The sequence below is a fragment of the Sminthopsis crassicaudata genome, chromosome 4 (assembly GCF_048593235.1).
Source record: "Sminthopsis crassicaudata isolate SCR6 chromosome 4, ASM4859323v1, whole genome shotgun sequence".
Taxonomy (NCBI): Eukaryota; Metazoa; Chordata; class Mammalia; order Dasyuromorphia; family Dasyuridae; genus Sminthopsis; species Sminthopsis crassicaudata.
In genome coordinates, this window is record NC_133620.1 from 14,574,290 (window position 1) to 14,592,128 (window position 17,839).

At 39.6% G+C, this 17,839-nt stretch overlaps 1 protein-coding gene across 4 annotated transcripts in view; it reads right to left on the reverse strand.

The window, feature by feature from the left end:
• The window catches only part of NFIA (nuclear factor I A), a 672,686-nt gene that overhangs the window by 46,351 nt on the left and 608,496 nt on the right, over nt 1-17,839 (reverse strand). For 3 of the 4 annotated variants that reach the window (XM_074265783.1, XM_074265782.1, XM_074265785.1), the window contains exon 10: nt 1,931-2,022. The exons of the other annotated variant lie outside the window; for it this stretch is intronic. In XM_074265783.1, coding sequence (XP_074121884.1) covers nt 1,931-2,022 — 92 coding nt within the window. The remainder of the gene's footprint in view (nt 1-1,930; nt 2,023-17,839) is intronic. 4 annotated transcript variants of the gene reach the window in all.

The following is a 17,839-nucleotide window of genomic DNA, read 5'->3' on the forward strand; positions in this document are numbered from 1 at the left end:
GTTCAAATCCAGCCTTAGACACATAACATTTCCTAGCTGTGTGATACTGGGCCAGTCACTTAACCCCAACTGCCTCACAAAAAAAGAACAAGGGTAACGAACAGACTCATTTGGATTTGAACTCAGCTCCCTAAATCAAACTACAATCTTGATCTGACCTCTTGTCAGGGTCACAGTTCAACACTGTGGATTATTATCTGTAAAAAAGCAAAGCGATAGTTCAATATAACTTGCAAACTACAATTTGGGGGGCAGAGGGGAACGAAGTAACGGGTGCACAAATCTACCTGAGAAAAAGCCTTTCCAAGAAATTGAACAAATCAAACCAAAAAATTCAGGAGAGTTGTTGTCTCTCTGGGTTCGGTTTTCTTGAACTCCTAACAGAGAGCCTCAAGAGCCGAAGACATTAATGACATCTCCCAACCGCCTGTTTTCTCTATTCTGCTGGCTGCTGGGGAATTTAAAGTCATTTTTCAAATCAGAGGGAAGACTCGGGCATCGCAAAATCCTCACTGAACTTGGCCAGCTTTCTGGGAGGCACCGAAGAGGGAGGCTTCTCTTCCAGGGGCTGGATGTCAAATGCATTCCCACCGATGAAAGAAGATGTTGGGAGTGGAAGAGTTAATCCTCTCTCCTCTTCCCCCTCCCCTCTTACCTTTCCCTCCCCCCCACTCCCACCCAGCTGCCTGTACTGCTGGTGTACTTTCTGTGACCCTGCTTAATGCAGGGAAGGTCTCCAATACAATGTCCTGTAACCTGTACTGTTGACATAGCCATAAAATAGAGCCTTTTACACATGGAGCAACCAGCCGGGGGAGGCAAATCCATCCTGCTTCTGGGCACCTCGACACTTCTTACACGCAGAGATTAATAGTAAGTAATAGAGGAAGCATCTGGAGCTGACGTCGGCATGCGCTGGGAAGGCACAAGAAGCACAGACCATCTCGACACAGTGCTGGTGTTTGGGTAGCGAGCACGTGTGGGAAAGGCGTGCCTCACGCCCACTGCACATGAGAGGATGGATGCTCAGCTTCCCATCCTGAACACAGAAACTTCCCCACGACAGAGAGCAGTTTTTGCAAATTTCCAAATCCCTTGACTCAGTTTACCTTTTTGACCCCAAATGCTTAACCCCTCCAGCCCCCCGCCTCTCCTCCTACTTAGCACACCTTACATCTGGCTTGAATCAGTCACCAACAAAACTGCCAACAACAATTTTTTTGGACCAATCTCAAGAATTCAACAGGGCTCATAAAAAGTTTTCTTCCCCCCACCCCCAAAGGAGCAAACAACAATAAAAAGGTCAGCCTGGGCTCCTGATTCCATTATGAAAAATACAGAAAGAGCCACTGGTTTCCCAGTTCCCAGAGGCAAATAAAGTGATAACAGTGGCAAAATGTTTATGTGCTTTTGCTCAAGCCCGGCTGACTTTCTAGCTCAACTTTTTTGGGAAGATTCAAGGCAAGAGATTCTGAACAAGAGTTCCTGTCTCTTCCTGCTCCCTGGAAGGTTTCAAAACCATCTCCTAAAATTACTCTCATAGAGCAGCTCTCCTGTTATGGTCACTGAATGTTACAGGCCACGGTTTTTTCCCTCATGAGTTTTAAGGATACATAGTGAATTAAGGAAGCAGGACTGGAGGAGATGAAATGTGTGTAAGATGCAACAATGTAATTGCCTGTGTAAGATGCAACAGTGTAACCAGCTATGTAAGATGCAACAGTGTAACTGGCTAACTAAGATGCAACATAATGGGCTATATAAGGTGCAACAGTGTAACCAGCTATGTAAGATGTAACAGTGTAGCTGGCTAAATAAGATGCAACATAATCGGCTATATAAGGTGCAACAGTGTAACCAGCTAAATAAAATGCAACAATGTAACCGGTGTGTCCAGAGATCAGATACAGAAAAGACAAGATCGGCCCACCTGTGTCTGTTGAGGGATATTTACAAAGCTTGGATCCCGGGGTCCAACACTGACGAATCGGTTTGCGGGGGAGGTGCTGGGTGTCGAGTAGGCTGTGAAGGGAAGGGACACATGCGTTCAGGAAGCAGCACCAGAATGCACACAAACAACACCAGAACACACATTCTCAGAGCCCAAGCAGCTGATTAACAAAGAAATGGGCACACGTTTTTAGCTAGCGAGGCTTTGGGGCTAGTGAGAGCCATTTAGAAAATAACAAAGAAGGGGTAAGGGGAGGGGAGATCATTTTTCAAATGACTGGTAGGTAAAAGTACATTTTGTTAGGGACAGCTTGGTTTCCTCCCCCTTCCCCCCCACCTTCCATCACTGAACGAAAATTAGGAAATTAGGATGCACGGGCAAAGAGCGCCATCTGAATTTTACCCGAGTGCTTGAAAGCAGCAGATCCGTCACCCTTGGCCTTTAGAGCACAGGGGAGAATGAAATGAAGTCGAAAGAACAGCAAAGCTGTTCATTTTACAACCCAGCTTTTCACCCTGGTGCATTTCTGAAAGTCACGAAATATTTGTGTAATGCTATAATCTGGATAAAACCTTTTTTTTTTTTTTTTTTTTTTTTTTTTTTTTTAAATCAGGAATTCAAGGGTTCTGGGGGAAGACTAAAAAACCCATTTTAAACAAGCTACCTTTTTAGGGTCCACACAGTGCTTAAAATATCTTTATGATATATAAAAAAGTAGCTTCCGGACAAGAAAACCCCTGCCATCTGCATGTACATCCCACTAAGTGCTAGGAACACTGCAGTTGTCCAAGCGCCATATTGAAATGGCTTCATCTTTCTTCTGCTCTTCACAGTGACCTCACGATTTTGCCATTTTCAAGGGTTTCATGTTCCTTTCATTCAAAGACATTAATACAATTTAGAAGTGGGGTTTGTGAAGTTTTTTAAATATATATTTTCATAACTTCGTTTAAATATCATTTTGTAATTCTGTATTTTATTTTATGTCTTTAAAAATATTATTCTGAGAAAGGATCCATAGGTCTCCACAGGTTGACAACGCCCTTATATTCTTCCTTGGTAGGTTGTCATGGCTTCCATGATATTAAATGATTATAGTATGGATTGTTACTATCTTGTGGTACTTTCAGAACATCAGATTTGGAGCATTCCATTAATTTGTCCTGTTTTTCTTGGGTTTTTCTCCTGCCTTGACAAATCGATGGAAGCTCATGGACAGCGAGCCTTGGATGAAGAGTGACCTTCACCTTTGGAGGAAACATGAGCATTGATGAACTTAGAGCTAACAGAATTCTAGATTTGGTTTCAAAATCTAGCTAGTGCTGGAAGTGACCATGGAGGTCAATAATGATGGGATTATATTCTAAAGAGCCAAGTACCAGGCAGGGGAGGGACCTAAGATACCAACATGTCCAGCTCCCTCATTTTTCAGAGGAAGAAGTCGAGACCTGGGAAGGTGAAATGACTTGTTCCAGAAGTCAGAAAAATAATGGAGTAGCTGGTTCATGAGGTCATTACATAATAATAACTGTCCCAGGATGACAGAATTGGATTTGGAAAAACCCTCAGAGTCCTCTAGGTCCAACACTGTCATATTATAGATAGGGGAACTTAGGTCAGGGAGGTGAACAGCTTCCCCAGGGTCACGTAGGGAAAAAGTAGCAGATCTGGTATTTGAACTTGCCTCCTTTGGCTTTTAAATAACAAAGAGGAAGGAAGCCCACCTTAAGGGGATCGGGTGGTTGTAAGGAATGGCTTTTTACTTGAATTCAAGACACATAAGGGATACTATTGGTGCTGGTCGATATTTGAAGATGCTTAACACAATTCCTGGCACGCTGTAGGTGTTTCATAAATTCATAAATGCTGACTTAAGGAATATGGGAGGGGCGAAGGGGGACGAAAGGGCACTTTCTGCTAACCAGATCAAAATGAAAGCTCTGTCTCAAATCAAGGCCAGCTCCCTTAACAGAAAACACCAGAGAGTTAGCCTTTTATGGGAATTCGGCTGTAACGACTTTGACAAAATCATTTCCAAAACACCTAAAAACAATTCAAAAGAAACATTCTTTCTTTGGATTAACTGTAAGCTATGTCTTCAAATACAAGGGTGACAGATTCAGTAATTTTTGAGAACAAGGGTAATAAGCTGTTGTTTTTTTAAAGCATTTTGCCAGATTATTTCCCACAGGGAATGAGAGGAGGTTTACCCCATTTCAATTTTTCTCTCTCATAGAAATGTGTTCCCAGGTTTTGTTTCCTTTGTTAGCAACGTCCTGAGATGAGATTTTTTTTTTTTTTTTTTTACCATGACTAACTTAAGTGCCCTTATAATCTTCCTTAGCAGGTTGTCATGCCTTCCAATTGGTCATGAGAACATTTAAAAAGTCCATTGTATGGACAGAGCTGGAAAAACCATTCATCGTATAAATTACTCCTAGTAATAATTTTCCGTGTAATGAGAGAAACAGGGTAGTTTTAGTAGATGCCAGTGAAATATTTTCATAATGAATGTTTTGCTGCTGTAGCATTTTTGGCAATGGGATTTTTGGTGTGGATCTGTATCTTTTTTTCTTTTCTTTTTTTTCTTTTTTGATTTTTAAACATGGACAGTTAGTATGCTGCTGAACATCAATAAACCTACAGGAAGGTCTGTAGCAAATTGTATAGATGGAAGGTTTATGGAAGGAAATGGATTAACATGGACATAGATAAGAGGGTGTGGAGGGGATCTGATCGGCACCAATGTGCATGGGGTACGATCAGAACCAAGGGAGGGAGATGAAATGAGATCATCAATTTCATGGAAATGTCAAATCATCTAAAGGTAACATATTTTAGCATCTACTGGCAAACTGTAATTTCGAAGGACCATAAACGATTAAGATCATGGGTCTAGAGCTAAAAGGCTATGGTCCAATCATCTTATTTTATAAATAAGGAAACTAGGGCCCAAGTTAGGGGAATAAGTTAAGATAAGAGGAGCTTAGAGTTGGAGCTGGAAGGGGTCTCAGAAACCACTGAGTACAACGCTCTCATTTTTAGAGAAAGAAACTAAAATTATAGGTGAAGTGACTTAGGTAATGTGTTGTTCGATTTAGGGCTAGAAGGCCCTAATGGTCATCTAGAATAATTTATTTTATAAAAGAGAAAAACAGAGATCCAGAAAGGGTGACATGGGTAGTAAATGATTGAGGCAAAATTAAAATACAGGTCTCTGTATCCAAATCCAGCATTTCTCCTCCTTATACCAGGTTTCTCTCCTTTATTTCCTCAATTAAAAACTACTATGGAAAACTTCTAACTCTTTTTAGGGAAAAGCAAGGATTTCTCCCTTCCCCATTTTTTTTTCCTGGGAAAGCAGACTGAGAAAGGATATTTTGCCAAGTTGAGATCTTCCTGTTTGCAGCTTTCAATCTTTTGTTTCAGGCTGTCACATTTTAAGAAATTTCAGGAGCAGCACATTTCTGAATCAGAGCTCCTAGCACAGTACTGGGCCCACAATAGGTAACTAATAAATGCTTGTTGAATTAAATTCAGTCTCCTGAGTGGCCTACGACTGCATTATATGACCCAATTCTCACTGTGAACTTCATTCAATTAAACAATTCATGAAGAAAAAAATGGAAGTTGGGAGGAATATTGGGGAACATTGAAAGAAATGCCCTTTCAAGCTGGTTAGTGAGTTAGGACATTATTCATTCTTTCACACTTGAAATGTTAGATGGGTTAAGGAAAAATATGAGGGGAGTGTAAGTTAGGTTAGAGTTTCAAATTAAAGCAAAGCAGCTGGTGATTGGGAAGCCCAAACCATTAACTTCTGGTTTTGAGACTCCAGGAAAACATCATAGGACTGCAATTAATCTATACACTCAAATGGTGGGATTTCTGTAGATATTTCTACCACAATGTCATAGAGTGAAAAAGCCGTGCAGTATGGCAGAGACATGGCCATCCTGGAGTCAGGAAGACCTGAATTCGAGTTCTTCCCTTGAAATGTAATGGCTATATGATGGTATCCAAGTGACCTATGTTCTCAGTGCCCCCACACAACTCTTTGAAGTTATAAATTATGGATCTGTGGATACATTTTGTATCAGTGGATAGTTTCCATGCTACAAGATTTCCCTATTGGTGAAATCACAGGTTTGGACCCAAGGAAATAAAAGAAGAGACAAAAGATAAAAAGAGAGAAAGGAAAAAAGAAAGGAGAAAAGAGAAGGAAAGAAAAGGAAATGGAAGAGAAAGGAGAAAAAAGGAAAGAACATAAATGAAAAGATGAGAAAGGGGAAAAAAGATAATTAAAAGATAAAGGAAAAAATCTATTATTGTTTTCACAGATAAGGATTTCTGATTTTTCCTTATTTCCTTAATGAAGCATCCCTTCCTTCAACACTAAGAGTACTAATTAAATATATAATACACAGACAAGTCACTGAATTAGATAGAATGTGTGTGTTTTGTGTGTGTGTGTGTGTATGTTGGGAGAAGCATGGTGAGGGAAGCAAACTATAAGCTCCCTGAGAGCAAGGACTCTTTCCTTTCTATCTTTGGTTTATTAGTGTCTGGTACAGTACCTGACACACAGCAGACACTTAATAAATACTTCTTAAATTGAGGTATGCCATAGGTGCTTAATAAATACTTCTTGAATTGTGGTACATAGTAGGCACTTAATAACTACTTCTTGAATTGCTGTACATAGTAGGCACTTAAATACTTCTTGAATTGTGGTAAACAATAGGCATTTAATACTTCTTGAAGTGAATCTAAGGCAGGTGATTTCCTACACCAGTTTGACAAGCTGGGCTCCATTGGTTGTTAAGAAACTCTCCCATGTGATTCATTTTCATGTTTAAAGCGAGTGATCCATTGTCCAGTGAAAGGTGACCTTGTGTTTGCCCAGTTAAATTCAAACAAAGAAAGATCGGGCGGTGACCTGCCCCCAAGTCTGGGAAGCAGGGTCTAAGCGGTATTATCAACCTCAGCCTGGCCTTTCAAGCTGTCTGGGAAAACAAAGAGAGCTCGGGGAAATATGGTCCATAGAATGCCTGCTTCTGGGAAAAGATGGGATCAGGAAAAAAGGGAAGGAACTCACATTAAGTCTCTATCATTTTTTTCTGTGTGGCTATACTAGGCAGCCCTGGGGCTTACAGCTGGTGAGGTTCTGTGAGCTGGGATGACGTCATGGCAACTCAGGTTTTCCCACTGAAACAATGGGGTTGAAGGAGAAGGGACGTTTTGTTCCTGACAAAGCATTAGGTGCTCCTCAACCTTCTCTAGTCACGGCCACAAACACCCTGCTTAGTCCACTAACAATGGCTGGCCTGTGCAGTACAGAGCTGGCTGAAGTGTCTATAGGAGCAACAACTTCCTTTCTGGGAGGGAAGAGAACATAAGCTTTAAGCACATGATAGGTGCTTTACAAATGTTCAAAGCATTATCATTCCATTTGATCTGGAGACAACTTTGAGGCTGCAATAATTCTTTGGAATATATTGATTTTCACAACCCGTATTATCTTATTTCTTCATAATTTCTCTCCTCTTTTGACTCTAGGAAATCAAAAATGTAAAAATACATTAAGAAAAGTCATGAGGAAAACCAGCATTCAGAGAATTTAAGACACTAGCCCAAAGTCATGAAGCTAATAATTGGCAAAGACAGTTTTTTTGATTTCAAATTTCGAATTTCCTTATTGTACAACAGTACAATTTTCTTTTCTTATGGAAAAGTCTCAAAGTCATTCCCATGGAAGTCTATGCACTTAATAAAATTATGCTGTCCCTGCTCAGAATACTGTGGGACCTCTTCTCTTAGAAACGCCTTTGAATACAACTTAGCAGTCATAAAAATAGACCAGGAAGTGTCTTAAAACTTGGTAGTAAATTAAGATGCTTTTCCTTGGTCAGCTTCAATTGAGGCAATTCCATAAAAGAAACTATTTGGTCTGTGGGAAGTGTTTAGTCTGGAGGAGATAAGGCTCGGGGATGGGGTGGAGGGCGGAAAAAAGAATAACCATCTCAAGTATCTGAAGGGATGTCACATAAGAGGGATTAGAATGGTTCTTCTTAGTCTGAGAGAACAGCAGCAAAGAATGGGTAGAAGCTGCAACGAGGCAAAATAAAGTTTGGTGTCAGGAAAAAAATTACTAACAATTTGTTACTGTTGATTTGTTTCAATTGTGAAAGTTATTTTGGGGGGGTTTTATTGGGCAAAGATGCTGAAGTAGTTGGCCATTTCCTTCTCCAGCTCTCTAGATCCTTCCTTCAGATTGAGGAAACTGAGGCAAACAGGCAAACTTGCCCAGAGTCACATAGTATCTAAGAATAGATTTGAAATCAGATCTTCCTAACTTATCTGCCACAGCGCCCCCTAACTGCCGCTCTCAGAGGCTGGATGTCCAATAGCCAGGATGTCTGCAGGGTGACCTGGTAATGCACGGGGTCAATGAGATGATATCCAAGCTCCTTCTATCACTTAGACTCCATGATTCTTTGAGGGGACTATTGGAGGGAGAGGTAGTGCCCCTTGATGGCTTTTGAGGAAACTAATTTGGGGACTTTAGGGGCTTTAAAGCCCAGGTTTCTGTTTTCTCAATTACCATTCAGACAGAAAAGCTTTCCTGGTGTCTTTGGCAGCTGTGTCATCAGTACCAACAGCCTTCCCCTAGGTCCTGATTTTAAACAAAACATACCTGTCTTCCAAAGGCATGTGCCTACCTGTTACTCAAGTCATTATTTCCTTCTCTAATCCCTGGCCCCATTGTGGCTTCACACATTGGAAAAAAAGGCAAAGTTGTGGCTTGAATGAGTTACTTAGAATACTCAGTTTGAACCCGAATATATTAAATCATAATTTTTTTCATTTAAGCTATGAGTCTTGCACATTGCCTTTAAATGTAATCCTTATCTTAGCGGGGATTTCGCCTTTAACAGCTATTTCTGATTATTTTTAAGGCTTGTGTGAATATAAATGAAGAATGATTAAAAAAGAAACAAACAAGAAACAGAACAATGAAAAAGAGACAGGAGACCCACAAACTATCCTCAACTTTGTCATTAACTAGTTTTGTGATATGGGGCAGTTATTAGAACTCTCTAAGATTTGGTTTCTTGATCTGTGAGAAACGTGTTGGACTGAACGAATTTTAAGGTTCTTTCCAATTCTAAATCAATAATCCCATAATCCTAAAATCCCATATATCAATTAATCAATTACCAAATATATATATTTAAAGTTTTTTATGTCTAAGGCACATATAGGTACTTTCTAGGATCTATATCAGAACAGCTTACACATCCAAATGGGTATTTGTCCTTCAAAGTAGTCCCCATGGGGAGATTATCCACTTAAGGTTACCCTGTTCAAAGAGTTTTTAGGAACTTCATTTTTGGATGAATCATAGGCTGGAAACTCAAAGGAATCTTAGTGTCTCTATATTCCAAACTTTGGAGAAACTGAAACCCAGAGAAGTTGGAATAACTTCCTGAAATTCACACAGGAAGTGACAGTAAGGATTTGAATTCAGGCCCTCTGTCTTCAAATTCAGTATTCTTTCCACTACTTTGGAAAAGTCATAACTTAATAGAAAAGGATGCTCTCCTTTGGCCAAATGCCTTTTTTATTTCTTCCCTTTGGGCCAGCTAGAGTGCACAGAGTACTTGGCCTGGAGTCAGGAAGCCTCATCTTCCTGAGTTCAAAAACAGTTTCAGATACTTACTGGCTGTGTGACCCTGGGTAAGTCACTTAATCCTGCTTGCCTCAGTTTCCTCATCTGTAGAATGAGCTAGAGAAGGAAATGGCCAACTGTTCCAATAGCTCTATCAAAAACCTCCCAAATGGGTCACAAAGAGTAGGAAAAGAATAAAATGGTTCAACACCACTCCCACCAACTGGGCTTTTTTCCCTGCTAATTCAGCTAGCTTCTCCTCCCAAATTTCTTCGGCAGTTAATAGAAACAAGGACCTTGCATGAGCTGGCCAGAGCTGAGATGTCTGGGTAGGAGAATTAAATAGAAGGGATATCTGGGCTTGACCAAGGCAAAGGGACAGAGGGCTTGAAAATAGCAGGAAGCAGAGATGCTCCTGCACCTCAAAACAGAAGGTTGTGATTGTCTGAGCCTTATAATTAGTTCAAGACTGCTTGCCTGTATTTCTGGGGGATGATGGGCCCCAAGCTTCATTTTGGGAGCATCCTGCTCCAAAGCTGCATGGAGAACAAAGGAGAGGGAATAGGAAAAGACAATCCACTCGAATACAGTAATGATGGATGGAAAGGAAAATCTTAGTGGAAAGAACTCCCAGGGACCCTGGAGAAAGTAACTTTATTCCACAGAGGAACTTGATGAAAAGAAGCCCTGAATCTGGCTGGCCCGCAAATCTCTGGAGGGCCCAGCTTTGATCCATGCAGCAGGGCAGTGAGCAAGGACAGGCCACCGTTATTACCCTTCCTACAAGGAAATAACAGAACTGTGAAGAGGTCACATCTTTCTTAGGAACCTCAGTTACCTGACTAAGCCTATGGTCCTATAAGGTGGAAGGCCATCCATTTTTCCTGTTTCATACAAGCCCTTCTGGTGCTCCTTCTGGGAGCTGCTAATGAGGGAGTCTCCAAGAAGGATGGAGCCTTCTAAGGGACCATGCTCAGGGAGGGCTGCCAGGTCTCATGCTAGCTCCAGGACCATGATGCTTATTTCTGATGCTGCCCTCTTCACTCTAGACTGTGCCATGGACTTGTTGGGCAGTGGGGTAAGGCTAATGCATGCCCTTATTCTCAGAATAATGCTTTTAAGTGCATGAAATAAAAGAGCCCTTTGGGCCGGTTCATTGGATTATTGATTCTGCCCTATAAGTAACCTTAGAAATGAGGAAATCTAATTCAAACTTAGTTTTTTCCTCACTCCATATCCAGTGATTTTTCTGTTACATGATGAAAAGAACATAAGACCTCCTCCTTATCATCCCACATACATGCAAATACATAGTATGTATGTGTGCATGTACACACATGTATACATACACATGTGTGTATATACATGCAATCCTACATAAATTCTCCAAATACAATTGAGATTAAAAGATGCCTTTTAAAGGATGAATGATGGAACTTTCCTGATGCTCTCATCTCTGCTACTGACATAGCGCTTTTCTTTGTCCTTATAGGTACATGTGGTGATAAAATTAGCAAAAAACTGAATCTGATGATGTTAAGATCACTTTCAGCCTTTAAACTCTGATCCTTGGAGCCTAGCAATTGTGGAAGGTGAATAACAATAACTTTCTTCCATATACTTTGGATGCATTTCAGTTCTACCTGTGTCTCTCCCATTAGAATGTAAGTTTTTTGAGGGCAGGGACCGTATTCATTTTTCACGGTGTCACCAGTGTCAGCATCTGACACAAGGTAAATGCTCCCTAAATGCTTGCTGATTGAGTGCTAGCCAAGTAGAATCTTTAGCCGATTCAATACAATGACATCAAATTCTTTTTTTCTTCTTCTGCAGAACAGAAGAAACTCAATTCTAATACAGTCATGCTAGTTTCCAAGTGACTCAGTAGGAGGAGTTGAACACTCTACATTTAAAGGGATTAAATTAAAGAGTAGAGCAGAAAGGCCAAGCTGTCCAAATGGATCGCAAAGATGATTTTTGCTGGCTTTCTAGTTAGGCAGGGAAAAAATATGATAGAAGAGACTTCAATGATGGCTCTAGCTGAGTCAGTCTTTGGAATTAAGACCTGAGCCACCTCTGCCACCCAAAAGTGAGATGGGCCAGTGTACCAAGCTGCCTCACCTGCCCCAATGATGTCTTTTCTCATTAGGCTACACTGAGGTGCTCGGCAGGTTATTTCCATGATGATAATGTTGCCATCTTGAAGGAGATAGAGCTCTTACTGAGCCATAATTGAACTATGTTCTTGAAAAAAGAGGTGAGGAAGGGGAAAAGCCTCTGCTTGATTACCAGGTTAGGAAGATTCTGAAATGAGCACTGCTTCTATACGCACAGTGGCATGGAAAATAACAACTAATATTCATGCAGCACTTTATAGGTCATAAAGTGCTTCTGTTTCCATTGGGTCACTTAAGTATTACTATGACCCTCAACCTGCCAACTGTGGGAGGAAGGTGGGGAAAAATTGGAACAAAAGGCTTGGCAATTGTCAATGCTGTAAAATTACCCATGCATATATCTTGTAAATAAAAAGCTATAATAATATATATATATATATATATATACATATATGTATATATATATATATAAATTTTTTAAAAAGTATTACTATTACTATGACTGTCAAAAAGAAGCTACAAGTATCACTGCTCCCATTTTACAGATAAAGAAACTAGGTAAAGTAAGGTTAAACAACCTTAAACAAAACCCACCCTTGTTCTTATCTGTAAAGTCAGAAGTTTGCACTAGATACTTTCCCCCCTTTCCAACTTTTAACACAATGTTTAGAACAAAGTAGTGATTAATAAATTGCTAATTGATCAGGAAAATAATTTTTATTTATCCTTTTGATTGAACAAATGCAGACAAATCACAGAGGCTCCTGTGGGAAGGGTCCTCAGAAGGAGGTCATTCTAGATCTGCATTTTAGGAGGGACATTAAGAAGCAGGTGTAGAGAGGTGGGTAAACTAGGTCAAATATTCTTAAATTGAGGGTCATGATTTTATATGGGGTCATGTAACTGAATTTGGGAATTGTAAAATTATGATTTATTATCAGTAAATGTTTGATTTTGTACCTATTTTATATACCTATATGCCCAGGGTTGTGTAAAAACTTCTCAGGTGAAAAGGGGTCACAAGTAGAAAAAATTTAAGAAGCCCTGAGCTAGACAGTAAAAGTCCTAGAACTTGTAGCCACAGGGGCAAATAAGAGAGGTAAACTGAGATTAGAAAAAATGGCCCCATGTTGGGCGCCAAAATGTAAAGTTCTGATTGTCTCTCAATTATAATCCTTCTCTAGGAGGAAGTTTCTTTTCTGTAAAATCTTTTCCTCTGTGAACTCTGAGCTAGAGAATTGTTAAGTACCAACTTAGCACTTAGTAAGAACCTAACATCATAATCCCAGGAAGACCTAATTTTTCCTTTATTTATTCTGCTCAGGGAAAGAAAAGATGGTCTCAGAGGATCCTTTTCAATTTGCATATTCTATTATTTGATTATAGATTTAGAGCAGGGAGGAGCCTCAGCTTTTGAGTTCAAGTCAATTATTTTACAGACAAGGAAACTGAGTCCTAGAGAGGGAAAGACTTGCCCAAAGTCTTACAGGATTTCAACTTACATCAAGTAAAGAATATTTTTGAATAGAATTACATTCTCTAAAGATAGATTTTTATTGATATATATTTTCCTTTTGCATCATGTAGATTTCTCCTTATATCTCTTCCTTTCCCTTCTTCAAGAGCTATCCCTTACAATAAATTTCTTTTTAATGAAAAGAATCTTGGAAACTGCCAATTCAACCTATTCTTTTTCAAGAAGAAAGTCAGGTCTATGGCCATGAAGTAACATGGCCAAATTCATGAGTACAAGATGGTGGTGAATTGGGGATGTTACAGAAACACAAGTCAAAACACCAAAACCAACATTCATCTCTGAGGATGAAAGCTCTGTCTACCCATGCCATCAAGGTGGAGAAACTGCATAAACAGATGCAAGAATGTTTTCATAAATTGTCAGCTAAACCCCATTAATCTGGCTCCTTCCAAAGGAGACTCCTTCTATTATGTTTTATGAATGGAAGCTTTTGGGCGAAATGATCAATTGCCCAGAGAATGAATACAGTGACTAATTATCAAAAGAAATATACTTTTTCTAATCTTTTGTTTAAACTATACTGGCATTTATTATAAAAAAGATGCTCCTGAGAGAACTTTCATTTTTAATACATGCAGGAGCTGTCAGAGGAAATGCTATTTACTCTATAAATAAAATGCATTCATTAAAGTAAATGAGCAGAACGTAACTCCTGGGCATGGTCGTAAAGGTAAGACTGAGGAGTGAGGCTGAGAGCTTTCCCTTTGCCAAGGATTTTTTTAACACTGATAAATGGGCAGGGGATAGTGAGGGTTCTATAAATGGAGAGGTCATCTTCCTTGACTAGAGTATTGGCTTTCTGAGGGCAGGGAAGGATTTCACATTTGGTCTTGGATGTCCAGGGTTCAGTACAATGCCTCCCACAGTAAGCCCATAACAAACGCCTGGTGATTGTTTGATGGGAAAATATGCCTTCTTCCTAGGATGTCAAACTAGACCAAAAGTTTAAATTTTCTTCTAGCCCACAGAGTCAGAGATTTTGGCCTGAGAGAGATAATAGATATTATCTAATCCGTAGTTCTCAAAGTGTGGTTCTTAGACTCCTGGGGCTCCCTGAGGTCAAAACTATTTTAAATAATAAAACTAAGAGAGTATTTAGTTATTAAAATGCTATTTCCTTATCCAACTCCCTATTTGGGTAAGGTCAGGTTTCTTCATTTATTTCAATAATATATATCAAGAGATTTAATTCAGGAGCAGATATGAGAATCTAGCCATCTTGTATCAAGTCTGACATTAAAGAGGCTTGTGAAAAAATGTAAAATGAAGCCATTCGTCTAATTTTTTTTTTTATTTTGGGAAATAAATGTTTAACAAGCATTTGTTTATTTTATTTCACATTAGTACTTAATATTATTTATGTCTGTGTAAATAAAATGTTTTTTATATTAATGTGATGGGTTTTATTGCTATTCTCAAAGAAGTAACACATACTTTTGACATTTGTTTTGATTCTTAATAGAGTAAATATCAATAGATGGAACTCATATAACTGAAACTTCTTTGAGTTTCTTAATCATTTTTAAGAACATAATGGAGTTCTGGGACCAAAAAGTTGGAGAACTGATGATGTAGTCTACCTCCCTCATTTTACAGACAAGGAAACCAAGGATCGATGGGATTAAGTGACTTTGCCAGAGTTAGCGCAGTCTTCGAACTGGCATTTGAACCTAAGTCCTTATGTTTAAAACTCGATAGATGTGATGTTCCATCATCACCTTCAGGATGTGTTATCACTGTGCTTCTGTCTGGGTGGCTGGCATGTGGATGATGTGGGACTGGGATTCATAAATGTCTCTTTCTGTTTCTGCAAACAAGAAACGAAGAAAGGATCCACATCTTTGATGATGAGATGAAGGCATGTTGATCTCCAGCAAAATATCACAGAATTCTCCCTATGAAAGAAAATGTGCTCGCGTTCCTCGTAGGAGCATTTGGTGCCTTCCTTCTCAAAAGGCTAATGCATTCCTACATCTAAGATTCAAACCGCTTCCTCAACATGTACAGTAACAATCCACCTGACTCATCTACTGTGCAGCAGAATACTAAGATCACGGAAAGAAGAAATTCAGCCAGATGGTGACAGCTGGCTGGTGAGCGCATTTATGTCAAGGATGATCACACGCATGTTGGGGCTCCAAACTGGAGTTGGATTCGTGGTTCCGAGCACCGGGGAACAGATGATTTCTATGGGGCTGGGGGAGACAGCTAGTGGTCCCTCCACGTTGCTGGCCATCATCTGACGCCCATATGTACATTGGTGCTTCGGTTAGCACGATGGTGAGATTTTCATAACCCTCACTCCCTGTGCTAATCCTGTCCATGGGACCGCAGGGGGCGGAGTCAGAGTTTGGCCTCCTTGATTTACAGAAGAGGAAATGGAAACAGAGAGAAGACGTGTTTGAGGCAGGATTTGAAAGAGACCTTCCTGACAGAGCACTAGCCATTAGACCTCACTACCATGTTTTCCTGTTTCCTAGGACGATTCCACTCAATATTCTGGAGTCTCCCTTCTTGTGACCTCTCCCTCTCTTTTGTCACTCTTTTTCACAACTACCTTATGTTTACATGTGAGTGTGTATATATAAAAATACATAAATATGTGTATGTATTACATACATTATATACGTGCATATATAAAAATATACATATGTATACATATGTTATATAGTATATATAATATATTAAATATTCATGTATATATACACTACACACACATATATGCATATATATATATATATATATAAACACACACACATATATAAACTCGGGAGCCTAGAAATACAAAATGAATGAAAGTTAATTAAGAGAGGAAGTATACTGTCTAGAATTAAAGTTAACTGTTCAAGTCCTCTCCTCAAGTGGAATAAGCATTTATACAGCATCTACTATATACGAAGAACTTTGCTAAGTGCTTCACAATTAGTTCTTCATTTACTCCTCACGAGGATCTTGGAAGGTAGGTGCTATTTTCACCTCCATTTCACAGATGGCTCCAAGGCAAACAAAGTGAAGTGACTTGCCCAGGCCAAAAGCTACTAAGTACCTGAGGCTGGATTTGAACTCAGGACCTCCTGAACCCCAGCCTAGTATTCTATCCACTGCTCCACCAGCTGTTCAGATCCATGTCCTCGGGATGTTTATATGGCCTTGCAGAGGGTCTTGATCATAAAAGCCTCCCCATAAATGTCCTGAGTGAATGAAGGGATGTTTTCTCCTGTCTCTGAGGCATAGGCTAAATTCCCTGTCTAATGGAAAGGTTTGGACTCCTTCATAAAGGATTTCTTTCTGGATATTATTCAATGTCTAGAAGAGAATTTGCATTTGTCACCATAAGCTGCTACGTGAAAGAGGCAGCAAGGACTTAGGAGATGACTTAAGAGATCTTTCATCTGTGTACGAGAAGGTGCGAGCATTTATTAAGCACCGACTATGTGCCAGGCACTGCGCTAAGTGCTTTACAAATGTGACCTCATTAGACCTCGAGATGTGGAGACACCATTAATCTAGGTGACCAACCTGACTGGCCCATCACTTTGCAGATGAGGGCCAGGAGAGGTACTCTGACCAGCCCAAGGTCATACAGCCGACAAGCTCCCACTGAGGAAACTGAAGCTCAAGTTAAACAATTCTACCAGGGTCATCCAGAGAAAATTAGAATTCTTGTCTTCCGGGGCTCTATCCACCTTCCATAACTATTGAGTGACTAAATTACAAAACTTCCTTCCCCTGCACTATGACCTGCATTTATTAATTTTTTATTTATTATGACCTGCATTTATTAAGTACTTATTATGACTTGTGTTTATTAAGCATTTACTACAAGCTGTATTTATTAAGCACTTACTATGACTTGCATTTATTAAGCACTTACTATGACTCACATTTATTAAGCACTTACTATGATTTGTATTTATTAAGCACACACTTACTGTGCCCTGAATTTATTAAGAACCATGATCTGCATTTATGAAGCATTTAGTTACATGACATGCATTTATTAAGCACTTACTTGTATTTATTAAGCACTTACTTACTTGACCTGAATTTATTAAGAACTTACTATGACCTGCATTTATGAAGCATTTACTTACATGACCTGCATTTATTAAGCACTTACTATGACTTGTATTTATTAAGCACTTCCTTACTGTGATCTGAATTTATTAAGCACCTATGACTTTTATTTATTAAGCACTTACTTACTGTGACCTGCATTTATTAAGCACTTATTGTGACCTGCATTTATTAAACACTTACTATGACCTGTAAAATGCAGATTTTACACGCACGTAGCAGCAACCTTACAGGACAGTGGTAAGATTCCAAGGAGGAAATGCCTGGATAGTGCTCAACAAACCTTCAAGCTTCTCTGTAATTATTATCATTTCCCCTGGGGTCCCTTTTGCTGAACACCTGCTGACCACTGAAATCCCAACCCAAAGGCAGGCAGTCCTACAGACCCGCCACATTAAGCGCTTCTCATGACATTGCTCACTATGGAAATGTCCTTTTTTGATAGGAAGGGAAAGGGAGGGGAACACACTTCAGCTTCATTTACA